We start from the raw sequence: 13787 nt of genomic DNA on the forward strand, positions 1-13787 counted from the left end.
TGAAACCATATAAAACATGAATGTGTTGAAGAAAAACAGTTTTTATTGATACGAGAGATAATTTAGTGTTGCTTTTGATGGAAAAATCACTTTTTAATCATTAAAGAACATTTTTAATAGGTTTTATTGCATATGAAAGATTGAAACCCTCTCTGTGTACACACTGTTTTGGATGTTGTGAGAAGATAACAAGTGTCATATATTTGACATAATAATGATACAATTTAATTTAAGGGGATAATTGTGCTCCAGACATTCTATTCTTAATCCCTAATAACATCTATAATTTTAAATATTTTTTTTTTAAAGATAACAGCAGTTACATATGGAGGACGGCCTTTTGTCCCGGTTCTCAAGAATCACTGGTATATCAAATATCAAAATGGACAAACGTATTGTGCAATAAGTGATGACTATGATGGTTAGTTCACTGGTTGAATGAAGCATAAGTGAGAGTAAGACACTCTGACTGGCTGATTGGCTAGTAACCTCTAAACCTCTAAGGACCTCTTATCCAAAATGTGTACATTGGGATATCAAATGAGCACTGCAGGTGTTCTGTTCACACAGGCTTTCTTAACGACGCTGCGAGTGTGAATGAGCGTGTGTGTGTGTGGGCTCAACTGTGTGCATCATAATTGTTTCTGAGCATCTGTGACATGTTGTTCAGTTGTAATGCTTTGTGTTTTTTTTCTCTCCCACTCAACCCCTGTAGAGATTTTATGTTGCCACGTCTCGCCAGCTAAAGCGCCTGGAGTCAATCAGCCGCTCTCCCATATACTCCCATTTCTCTGAGACCGTCACTGGCTGTAGTGTAATCCGAGCTTATGGCAGAAACTCTGCCTTTGTTCTGATGAGTGATATGAAAGTGGATGAGAACCAAAAGAGTTACTACCCTGGTATAGTGTCCAACAGGTAAGTGTCCTTGTTCCAGCTCAGCAGAGAGGCAGCTGTGTTCCTGTGTTGTTTGAAAAGACTTTGTGCCAATGTTATGAATCACAACAACAAACTCATTATTGCCTTTTTCTCATTGGTTGCCTTGCAAACTCCAGGAAGTGACCGTCCCCAGCCAATAAATAGTCTAGTTCATCACACCACCCAAAAGTACAGTTTTATTTATTTTTTACACCTCTGTGTATGTGAGAATTAAACAAAATAGGGGGCGCCCTTAGCTCAGTTGGTAGGGCGTCCCCCCCCCCGGGCCGGGCCCAGCAGCAGACCGGGGTTCATTTCCCGCCCGCGGTCGTTCTCTGCATGTCACTCCCCTCTCTGCCCCATTTCACCTCTGTCTCTCTGCACTATCAAATAAAGCATAAAAATGCCCCAAAATATATCTTAAAAAAAAAATGTATGCCGTACATATTGAGTCACAGAGATGCTCGTATATACATATATCAATTCCTATTTGGTTTATTTATAAAATTGCTAAATGTAAATCATTTGTAAATGTCAATCAAATTAGTTACATGAAAACAGGGATGGTCCAGTCCAGTTTATCTCAGGCCATATGAACATGTTGCTCATGTTAAGTAAGGACCATGTGCATATGCATGGATTCATATTTTATTTAACACTTTTAGCAACCAACTGCCACCCTTCCCAACGTTTAAGAGTGGAAACGCAAATAAATGCTTGCCGCACAGAACTGAACCGCACCGCTCAGTGGGCACTAGGCTTATGATGGTTCATAACAAAAGATTCCATGCGTGGTCCAGCTTTCTCTGGACGGAGGGCCCACTCACTGTTTTAAGCACATACCAATACATGAACTTCATCCACAACAGGTGTCCTCAGTCAGCATTTGAAACATTAGCTGTGGCATCACTTATTTAGCTGGAGTCAAACATGCCTGGAAATATGACTTATTGCCATTTAATCATGAAGTTTAAAATAATAACTGTAGCAACTTCCATGCATATTTACATCAGAAGCTGAGTTCCTCTGTTCTTCCCTCTGTAACCTTGCTGTAATGCTCTGTGGCACAGGTGGCTTGGAGTGCGTATTGAGTTCATTGGGAATTGCATCGTGCTTTTTGCTGCTCTGTTTGCTGTCACTGGAAAAGAGAATCTGAACCCGGGCCTCGTAGGTCTGTCAGTGTCCTACGCTCTACAGGTAGGCGTACACTACACACTACAGCGGTAATATACCTGCCTACCTGCCTACCTATTGCAACACATGCATAGTGTTATAGCGGATTCCTTTTTGGTTGTTAATCTAATCCAGTGAACAACACTTTGACTGTGTTGTTTCTGTAGGTGACCATGTCTCTGAACTGGATGGTGCGAATGTCTTCAGATCTGGAGAACAACATAGTAGCAGTGGAGCGAGTGAAGGAATATTCTGAAACTAAGACCGAGGTGTGTGTGTGTGTGTGTGTGTGTGTGTGTGTGTGTGTGTGTGTGTGTGTGTGTGTGTGTGTGTGTGTGTGCGCGTGTGTGTGTGTGCGTGTGTGTATGTGCGTGCGCATGTGCGTGTGTTTAAACTTTACATACAAAACATCTGTGCTTCAGGTCCTTTCTTATAATCCACAGAAGCTGATTTTTCTCTTTGCATGTGTTTGCTTTCAAACGTAAATAGTGTTGGCTTTGTGCTGCAGTTAAAAAGAAGAATTTCACACATTCCAGAAAAACCTTTCCTGCTGCCAAGTCATGCATGCTCTTAAACAACATAGGGCCCATAAAGTATAACTAGATCCAGAAATGTAGGATTACCTGGTGCCAACAGAGGCCCATCTACTACATAAGGCATGGGCATTTGTACTGTACACAGTGTACTCTCTCACAGCATGTGCCCCTCCTAAAGCTGGTATAGTTGTTAGTTAAAACCTTTTGTTTGGAGCATCCAGTGTGGTCCCAGGGCTGAAATGAATTTTTGGCAGCTCAGTGCGCACAGCAGACGTCCAACTCTCCCGACTTTTCAGAGTGATAAACAAATCAGTTGTGCTTGAGAGCCAAGCAGGCTAACGACTTGTTGAGAAAGTTTTCCTGGTCAGATATGCTGTGTGTGTGTGTTTGTGTTGACAGGCTCCCTGGGAGGTGGAGGACAAGAAGCCCCCACCCGAATGGCCCACGGTCGGGAATGTGCAGTTCCACGACTACAGCGTTCGCTACAGAGAGGGACTGGATCTGGTCCTAAAGAAACTCACACTGAGCGTCAAAGGAGGAGAGAAGGTGGGGAGGGTGTGAGGAAGGGATCAGTAAACAGCAATGGGTCAACAGACTGGCTCCTGTGATCACAGCTCTGTATGTGTCCGTGTGTGTAGATTGGTATCGTGGGTCGAACGGGGGCCGGCAAGTCCTCCATGACGCTCTGCCTCTTCAGATTACTGGAAGCTGCAGCGGGAGAGATCACCATCGACGAGGTGAAAATATCAGAGATAGGCCTGCACGACCTGAGGTCCAAACTCACCATCATTCCACAGGTATACAACACACGGACGCAGATACACACACACACACACATTCCTCAAACGACCAGGGACAAATTCTGTTAAGCAGTTACCACATTTAACAAAATAATTCTTACCTGTACTTCTAATATGAATATGTTGTGCCATTATTCTCCATCACAGTAGTATAATAATTGGCAGGGTAAAAGAAGCATTTATCAGGCAATGTTTCAGGCAGCTTTTGTTATCCACCTCTCTCAGACTCAGTGATTTGACTATCTTTAAAGGAATAGTTTGATGTTTTGAGAAATTGCTTTCCTGCTGAGAGTAAGATCAGGGGATTTATGCAAAATATAAAGCTATAGCTTAGCTTAGCACAACTGCTATAATCAAGGAAAACAGCCAGCCAGGCTTTGTCCAAAGGTATCAATTACTATTAACTGTAGTATTAATAGATTTTTGGCATTCTTTATGCTGCACTAAGCTAAGCTTATTGCTGCTTGATATACTTTTTTATTTAGTGTGGGGACATGAGAATGAAACAAATCTCCTCATTTAACTCTCAACTAGAAGCTGAAAAATCAACAGAAAATCAATTGCAAAAAAAAACTTGTTCTCAATCAGGAGATTTCATTCTGTTTATATTGTTGAAAATTGAATATTTTGGCATTTTAGACTTCTGGTGAGAACATCGCCTTGGGCATTATTCTTTTATTTATTCATTTACTATTATAGACTGGATTGATCGAACAGAAAATGAACAAAGGCTATGTAATATAGTGTCATTGTTTCTATTGCACATGACTAAAAGCTACTCAAACTACTACAGAGCTGCAAACTACACAACCAAAGTAATGTAGAACTGCTCTAGTCGGGCTGTATGTGGTTGTCTGTTATCTTTAAAGTCCTTTACTCTGACCCAGGAGCCTGTGCTGTTCTCGGGCTCCCTGAGGATGAACCTGGATCCCTTTGACACGTACAGCGATGAAGAGCTGTGGAAAGCTCTGACACATTCTCACCTGCACAAGTTTGTCAACAACCAGCCGGCCAAGCTGGAGCTGGAGTGTTCAGAGGGAGGAGAGAACCTCAGGTAGGCTCAGGGCAGAAGACATGCAGCTGTATTGTTAATGTTCTCTGCAGGGTGGCTGTGTATGACAGGCTGTGTGCTGGTGTGTCCACAGTGTGGGCCAGAGGCAGCTGGTGTGTTTGGCTCGAGCTCTCCTGAGGAAAACCAGGATCCTCATCCTGGATGAAGCTACAGCTGCTATCGACCTGGAGACAGACGATCTCATCCAGTCCACCATCAGGACTCAGTTTGAAGACTGCACTGTCTTTACCATCGCCCACAGACTCAACACAATCATGGATTACACAAGGTCCAATATTTCAAACCTTTTCTTTTTAAATTGCTGAAAATCTTATTGTCTTCTCTTAGAAGTTAACAAGTAAACATAGTAGTCTTCTTTTTCCCTGTTATTGCTGTTTCGATGCATGTTCACCACCTGCAGATCAGTGAAATTGTGTGAAACCATTGGTAGGAATTTGTAACACACCAATTAAGTGTTCACTTCAGGGTTAGGCTGATGGCCTATTTTGTCATCCATTTGCGATGGTTTAGACTAGAGCCAGACTAGAGCCATTGCCGATGGATCCGTGACCATCGTCACATCATGATTTAAATCCCTCCTCTCCATTGACGTTTTATGAGCTCCCGTCCCTACCTTGCCAGAATGGGTAGAGTTTTAGCTCAGAGTTATTAAGTTTTTTTAGTTAAGGTAAATCTAGTGCCTGAATAATCGCTACCTTCAAAATAAAACACCTTATTTTGCTTATAAACATTATTTTTCACCTAACTGGTTTGCTTCCACTTAAGTCTTTTTTGTATCATAAAATATCCATCAGTGAACGATGAACGTTTCCTGAGGTACTTTAGAAGTCACTTCTCACTTCTAACCCTAACTGCCTATGTGTTTGTTTTAACATTTGATTTTGAAAATCAGATGTTGACACACTGTAGTATCTGTGTGATAACTTCGGCAAGTCCAATACGGTTGAGACATTATTGTTACAGAATCCGGGTTCCTTGCGTAGTGTTGTGTACAACTATATTTCATATCCCAACCAGGTAAGATTGCTTACAGTTACACTTGTCTGTTGAAAATAATAAAAGATGACACTAGTGACACTCACTGTGCCTTTCGGCCCAATGCTGTTTCTGTGCATTTACCGTAAAGCTCAAAATACGGGTGCACTTTAAATACATGTACTAGAGCGGCTAGTTTGAACAAGCAAAAAGGACAGACAGCTGGCTTGACTTAAAATACCCAGCTTAACCCAATTCAACTTAACATATTTTTAGTCTGTGTGTGCACTGTTAGACAGTACAGAACAGTCAGTAGCTGCAGCTATTCAAAAAATGAATAAGAATATGTATGAGACTCATTTTGAGAAGTGGAGGTGAGGGTCCCTCACGTCAAGAGTAAGTAGTTAAGATTCCAACAAAATCATTTTTAAAATCCATCAGTAAAGCAGCCTCTATGAGAACAGAGAGCAACAACCTTCCTTTATATCATAACTTTCATAACCTCTCGCACACCAGTTGCCAAATCTTGCACAACCATTGTAGCTCTTTCCAGTCCTGTCATGTCTGAATAAAGTAATGTCAAATATTTGTGTACCCAATGATAGAAAGCCATTAGTTACTAAATCCCGCCTACTTTTTGGCAATACTGAACAGGTAATTATAGCCATGCCAGTAATAGATCTTTTGATGATGCGACAAAGTAATTAGAAGGTGGAATTTACCCACACATGTTGATGCATTTAAAAAAATTGTATGCATTGTAATAAAAAGTGAACAGGCTTTGTGAATGAATCCCTCTCCCTTGTCTATTCTTTCAGAGTGCTGGTGTTGGACAAGGGACAGATAGCAGAGTTTGACACTCCAGCCAACCTCCTGTCACAGAAAGGAATCTTCTACGGCATGGCTAAGGATGCAGGACTGACACAGTAGAGCCACCATTTGTCCCAAATGTCACAAATCAGGGTTATAGGATGAGATCAGATCGTTTCAGTCTGACTCTGCTTCTAAAAACCTGGCAGCTGAACTGAAGAGTACAATTTTTGTTTCAGAGCGTTCACTGCTGGTTTTAAATTAAGCCTGAACCCCTTTGCAGACGCGGATCAGTTTGCAGTTGCAAACAGCTGTAGTATTTGTCTAAACCCACATCAGGACATTTACTGTACTTGACTCTTCTGTGATTGTCTTACATTCCTGGCACTGAATGTATTGTCCTGTTTGGCAAACACTGTCCTTTTGGCATCTAAATAGGACAAAAACAAGCCATATGTGAAGTACTGCTTGATCCAAGTCTGCTCTTTAGTGCCTTCTGCCAGTGGGATGAAGAACGCCAGTGAATGTATCAGTTCCTAATTGGCTGTCCGCTGCAAAACAAACAAACAAAAAAAGGAGGAACCTTTTTTATATATACAAATCTTTTTCTACAAAGAAAAATGCTGTGCCACTGTACTTTCCTCGTTAAGAAAAAAAAACATACACTTTTGTCATAAACCCACTTATTTTTGTACTGTAACATTATTTAAGCTACTTTTTAAACAATTGTTTCATCTAGGGAAGTTTGCTCTGTTAAATATGTGATTATTTTGTGAACCAAATCTATAAAAACTTGAATTCTGTATCACCAAAATATTAATTATGATAATGCCTTTTATTAAAAAAAAAGGAAGAACAATGTTCGTGTGGTTTCTTGGAAAGAGCATGGTGAGTAGATGTGAAGTCAGATGGGGCCAGGTTAGTAGTCTTTAGGACTACCACTGGTTATGAAAGCCTGGGCTTAGGGACGACAAATACAAGTGTTGAAGACTGGGAACTTGGAGTTTGCAAGACGTTGTCGTGTATGTTGCCTCCATCCAATGCTTGTTTTCACACATTTTTCCAAGATGGCTACCCTCACTGGCTACCTTCTGCACATAATATATTCTCTTAAATTAGCTTGTTTTGTTAAATTACATGTTTGAAGTGAATTATTCATTGACACTTCATTACAAGTAGTAACACTGGACTATAAAGATACAAGTAAGTTCTGTATTTAAAATCCTGTTGAGTTAAAAGTACTGAAGTAGACTTACAGTATTTCACAGTTTTATTTTATTTAATATATTATCAAGTCCTGCAAACTATTTCCTTTAAACAAGTTAAGCAAATCTGTACAAGTGGGAAATTGGTTTTGGAGGCTGACATTATATTTACAGTTTAAATGATGTGATGTGAACCCAGCCTTGGACAGTCTTGCAGAGAGAAACAATCAACTTTTATTGTGGGAAATTTAGGGTCCACTGTATTTGGAAGTTCACTCCATAATAATAAAAAAGATCATTGATGTTTTTGCTCAGTTTTTTCCCCCATGAGACTCATAACTTTCTGAGGGTCCAATACTAAATGAGAGTTCTAAAAGAGTACTAATTAGGGGGACATTTTTATTTCTTGCTGTGGTATTAAAATCAAGATAAAGTCTAATGTATCAATGAACAGATTTAACATTTAGATTGCAGAAGACCAAAGTATAGCAGCAACGTATTTAGGACTGATAATTGTCTAAATTAAGTTTGTAATACAGCATAATTGAATGATGCGTTGATTTATATTAAAACATTTGTTTTTATATAATATCCATTTCTTAACTTGTTTGAAATAAAAACATTTTCTATTCAATTAAATAAAATTTGAGTCCAAATTTAATTTAATTTAAGAGCCACTTTAAGAGCCACTGTATAAGGTAGCTAAAGGTACACCTATCAAAAGAAGGGTGCTTTTTTTAGTGCAGTGTTCGATAAAATCTTCACTAACATACAAAAATATGGTGGGCAAAATATTTCGAACATAACAGACAGTTGAATTAACACCTTTTCTAAAACGTCTTTAAATCGGTAGTGGAAAAGTGTAACATTTCATTAGTATATAATATACAATCACTTAAATTAGTATGTACTGTAAGTGAGTCTATATTTAACAACACAAATATTCAGTCCTGGTGAATCATAAAAAGGACAATGAACTGTAAAGGAGGGTGTAATTATTAAAGTCATCCACTAGAGAGCGCTCACTGTCAATCAGGGATCCAAAGAAGTCCTCATTCCAGACACACACACACACACGCAATTACACACACATTGCTAACACCAAATAAGGATGGATATGATTTTCTCAAGTCAAACGGATATGATTTTCTCCGAAATTGAATGGAGTTGGTGGATAGGTTTCAGGATTTTGTCATTTAGACTATTTAGTTTTTTGCAAGTTCTAACAATCACATGGAAAATTGGATGATACCTTCTCTCCATTTTGATTTGGGATCATGAGAAACTTACCAGATCCAATAAAACGCACAGTGCAGCGCCATGACAGGTCCTGGAAGATGAGTTCACCTCAGATCCCTCTGCAGAAACATGTCTCTATCCCCACACACATACACTCATTTCTCTCTCTCACACACACACACACACACATACACATGCTTACTGTGGCCTGATGCTTCACAAAGAAGCTGCGGTTAGCATTTTTCCAATTTTCCTCTAATTACAGATGGCACAAGCACACTCTGTCTCCCCCACCTGCCAAAACTGACAGATGCTGATGGCCCGCCAGCTTGCTTGGTACGGTCCCTGCCTATGGGCAAAGCCACATGAAATGGCAGGGAGGTTTGGCTCTGGCTGGATGCTGACTTGCCCCATCAGTTTCTGCTGCAGGCGCCGGAACCAGAGAAGAGAGAGAACACTGGAAAAAACTCGGCAAAGTGGTGACAAAGCAAGAAAAATTCCTTATTCTTTCGTGTGTGGCTCAATGTAACGCGTGTAAAAATAAACCTTTTGCTGTATTAGGACCACCCACAGTTGTCTGCCAAGGTTAAATAAATGCTTCAACATTTCAGAAAATACCTGTATTCACTTTCTGGCTGAAACTTCAGTAAGAAGGTTGATATCCCCCTCAGCTACACTCAGCAGCCAGTTAGCTTAACTGATCATGAAGATGGGAAATAGCTAGCTGTCTCCTTCTAAAGGTAAAAGAATCTGCCCTCCGGCACCTCTTAAGCTCACTGATTAACATTTAATATTTCACGTGAGAAGAGGAAAAGTTGATGTTTTTTGCACACACATCACCTCCGAGGTAAATCAGAGGCACTGAGTTTGAGCATACAGCACATACAATAATAGAGCCTCTCCGGGCCTCAAGGGGGCCCCTTCTGTGTCTGGCTGCGAGCGACTTGTGGCTGGGTCTCCCACGGGGCCCGGCCGAGCACAGCCCAAAAGATATACATGGCCCACCAACTTCTCCGTCCTGTGGACCGACCATCGTAGGATGCGCTGCCCCACGGGTGGCAGTTAAGGTAAGGGGCCTCCGTGGCTCTGGGGACGTGGAACATCACCTCGGTGTGGGGGAAGGAGCCGGAACTGGTGCGGGAGGTGGAGCGCTACGATTTAGATCTGGTGGTGTTAACTCCAAAGCACAGTCTCGGCTCAGGAACCGTTCTACTGGATAGTGGACGAGGGGGTCGCCCCACTACGCCTCCTGGTTGTGGGGGGGAAGACTTTGACTGTTGTCTGTGCATATACACCGAACAGCAGCTCGGAGTATTCGGCCCTCTTGGAGACCCTGACCGGAGTCCTGCATGGGGCTCCGGTAGGGTACTCCATGGTTCTGCTGGGAGAGTTCAACATGTTTTTCTATAATGAACACCATGTTTGAACATAAAGTGTGAGTGGTACCATAGCACCGAATGCCGATTATTGATTTTGTGATCATATCATCTGATCTGAGGTGGCATGTTTTGGACACTTGGGTGAAGAGAGGGGCGGAGCTGTCAACTGATCACCATCTGGTTGTGAGTTGGGTCAAAGGGTGGGGGAAGAGTCTGGACAGGCCTGGTAAGCCTAAACAGGTAGTGTGAGTGAACTGGTAACGTCTGGAGGAGGCCCCTGCCCGAGAGATCTTCAACTCACACCTAGTATGTTAGTATCCTTGTGTAGGTGTGGTGCATTGAACCCAGGTGGTCAATGTTCAAAACTGCCATTGCTGAAGTTGGTGAGGAGCTGTCCTAGGAGTCCTAGGTGCCTCAAGGTGCAGTAAACCTCGAACACTGTGGTGGTTACAGGTGGTCAGGGAAGCCGTCCGACTGAAGGAGTGCTTCTGGGATATGTTATCCTGGGGGACTCCAGAGGCAGTTGCAAGGAACCGACAGTCCCGAAGGGCTACAGCCTCTTCCATTTCAGAGGCAAAGCAGTGAGTGTGAGAGAAGTTCAGAGAAGCCATCGAGAAGGACTTTCGGTCGGCACTAAAGTGTTTCTTGAAGACCGTCCGGCACCTCAGGAGGAGGAAACGGGAACCATCCAGTAGTGTACAGTAAGTATGTGACGCTATTGACCTCAACTGAGGAGGTGATCTGCCGGTGGAAGGAGCACTTTGAGGAACTCCTGAATCCGACTAACACGCATTCTTTGATGGAGGCAGAGCTTGAGGAGGAAAAAATACGGATTCCGTCCTTCGCCGTGGAACAACGGACCAGCTTTTCACAATTTGAAGATGGACAACAGGGATGGGCAAAGATCATTGGCATTCGTGTAACTGTGACTGTGACAGGATGGACAAAGATCTAAAGGAATTGGTCATTCTCTAGCCTTGTAAAACCAGCCTGATATGTAGACCAGCCTGATTTTTATTTTATGCTTGTGTGAATTGGTGTCTTTTTTTAAAAATTTGTTTAGTAAATATTTGGTCTATATTAGTGTGTATTGTATCGTTGCTCACAAAAAAAAACACATGAAACCAATGTGTAGATGCACAATACAGTAAGCTCATTATCCGGTGCTCAACAGTCTAATGTCAGCCGGCTTTTGGAGTGCAGAAATATGTGATTTTATTTAATCTTGTAGTTTTTATACATTCACTGGCATGTGGTCTTATTCTCCAGTTTACATGGTGGGTGAGCTAGTTTAGGAAGTTTTTTGGTAGCTCTTACTGAAGCTTGAATCCTCAAATAACCTCTGGTTTGAGTGCGTGCCATTGAATGACTGTGCTTTTCAAGCTTCCTATTATTTTATTCCAAGTAAAGCCTTGGGTGTGGATAATCTCCTGCCTAAAAAAGAATATGCCTATCATTCTCTAATTGTTTTTAGCCTCGAGATGTATCCATCTTCAATGCCGGATTTGACAGGAGTTTATTAATTCCGCCTCTGTACGGAACGTGTCATTTGTACATGACAGGTTCAGACTGTGTGGGGGCCTGTGTGGGGGCCGTGTAAGGTGAGCCGACTTCTCCCTGTCCTGGGGATGTAACGGGATGCAATTTGTCTTCATTTCTGTCAGCGATTTCAAGCTGTTCAGATGTAGGGGAGAGTGGCCTAAGTTGTGCAACTTTTCACTCAAAGTGACTTTAAAGTAAGGCCTTGACAGTAAAGTCTCCAACTCAAATATGTACATATATTTCAGGGTGTTGTGCATCCCTGGCAATAAAAACTTTGGATCAGGAATAAATTGTTGAAGAAATATAGCTTTCGGAAAAAAAGTTGTCTTGTTGCACAACTTGCCCCCGGTGTGGTGTAAGTTGTGCGGTTGGAGAGAATACCATGGGGTAAATTGTGCCTTTGCTATATAGCTCATAAACTGTAATGCAAGACAAATCCATTAGACAATCACTTATTTAAGGTGTATTTAAAGTAAATAAAGTAAATAGTTGACAAAGATTGAAGGACAATTTTCTTAAACAAGGCCTAGCAGATCTAATGGTTTTACCTGCAAAGCTCACAATGACAAAGTCACCATTATCATCTTCCTGGCCATCTGAACTCCCATCAGTGGTGTCGTTAACTGGAATTGAGATGTCACTCTCTTCTGAGCTACTGTAGACAATCACTTTCTTTTGGTGACCAGCGTATACAGCCATGCCACTGGCACAACTCTCAGAAATGTACTTTTCACTAGTTGCTCCGTGCTTGTGGAACCAACTGCCACCTGACAAATGTGATTCCCTCTACATTTCTGCCTTTAAATCAAGGCTCAAAACCCATATGTACACCCTGGTGTTTCCTCCCCATTAACTATCTTACCTCTGCACTACTATCTGTGTTTATGTGGATGTATGTGCTTTACGTCTTTTATTTTGGTTATTGTTATTTTACCTTCATTGTCTACCTACTGAATGCACTATGTACAGCACTTTGGACAGTGCAAACTGTCATAAATGTGCTTTTATAAATACATTTTACTTACTTACTTACTTACTTATAACTCACCTAGGCCCTTTGGCACAAATCACCCCAATCCCAGAAATTTGGAGAATAAGCATGATGCAGCAATTTAGGGCTGACATTGTTCTAACTGTATAGACTCAAAATGTAGCATACCAAAGCACTAAAACATGTGTCAAATGTTTTCAAACTTGTCTATAAGTGTTCACACACAATAATCAAAAAACCTTGATCATGGAAATTTTACTTTGAAAGGAAAAACACAGTTTTTTGAGCTTAAATGTGCTTATATCTTATTCCTTGTGTCTCCCTTCTTTACAGGATGAGTCAAATGGATGGCTCTTCTTAAATATGTGGTCACATTTCCAATTTCTTCCACGGTTTTCTAGAAACAAGGGGTGGCACAACTTCCAAAATGCACAACTTAGGCCACTCTCCCCTACTGTTAATGAAGTGTTTGTGTGTGTGTGTGTCAACAATTATTTTTGCAGTTTGACTGCACGGAAAGTGACAAAATAAGAGAACTAGAAGAATGTGGGTTTGAAGTCAGTTCCATACATGGGAAAGACACAAATACATGGTAAATAGGTATTCAAATAAGCTGCTAGAGGTAAAATAGAGCAGATATAATCCTTCTTACAGGAGTGAGACTGGAAGCTATTGAAGCTCGGCAAGCTAGAGATAAACAGATTGTATTTATTTTGCACAATAGACACAAAATCACCATGTCTGCATCAAGAACAAACAATGTCCTGTACCAATAATTTGACACAGAAGGAGGCATACTGTTGCATTGGAAGGTGGTCTGATAGCTCCCCTGTCCTCAGCTGAACTGTGGAGGAAACTGATCAAAGTATTTTACACAGGAATAAGCGCCACAAATGATAATAACACCTTAACTCATCAAATGCACATTCCCACTGGAAAGCACATCACCAGATCTTCTAACTTTTTTTTTTTTTTTTTTTTGTAAGTTGTTTTGTCCTCATCTCACCTCCGCTGTGCATACAAGAGAGATTTGAAAAGGGGTGTATTCAAAGCCTGTGTTGTGTTTTGCTACTTTCAGCCCTGGTTACAAAGCCACAGTGTTGGGTGAGAACCTTTTGCAATAATGTTGCAACTAAGCCAATGCAACATC

General features: G+C 41.3%; 1 protein-coding gene across 1 annotated transcript in view; it reads left to right on the forward strand.

The window, feature by feature from the left end:
- The window catches only part of abcc3 (ATP-binding cassette, sub-family C (CFTR/MRP), member 3), a 47810-nt gene extending 40676 nt beyond the window's left edge, over positions 1 to 7134 (forward strand). Inside the window, exons 24-31 of the mRNA XM_080049298.1 lie at positions 716 to 915; positions 1986 to 2112; positions 2256 to 2357; positions 3024 to 3170; positions 3263 to 3421; positions 4312 to 4478; positions 4570 to 4764; positions 6290 to 7134. Of these exons, the coding sequence (XP_079905424.1) occupies positions 716 to 915; positions 1986 to 2112; positions 2256 to 2357; positions 3024 to 3170; positions 3263 to 3421; positions 4312 to 4478; positions 4570 to 4764; positions 6290 to 6401 (1209 nt within the window). The 3' untranslated portion in view covers positions 6402 to 7134. The remainder of the gene's footprint in view (positions 1 to 715; positions 916 to 1985; positions 2113 to 2255; positions 2358 to 3023; positions 3171 to 3262; positions 3422 to 4311; positions 4479 to 4569; positions 4765 to 6289) is intronic.
- Positions 7135 to 13787: the final 6653 nt, after the last annotated feature.

This window comes from Ammodytes marinus (genome assembly GCF_949987685.1).
Source record: "Ammodytes marinus genome assembly, chromosome: 20".
Lineage (NCBI taxonomy): Eukaryota > Metazoa > Chordata > Actinopteri > Uranoscopiformes > Ammodytidae > Ammodytes > Ammodytes marinus.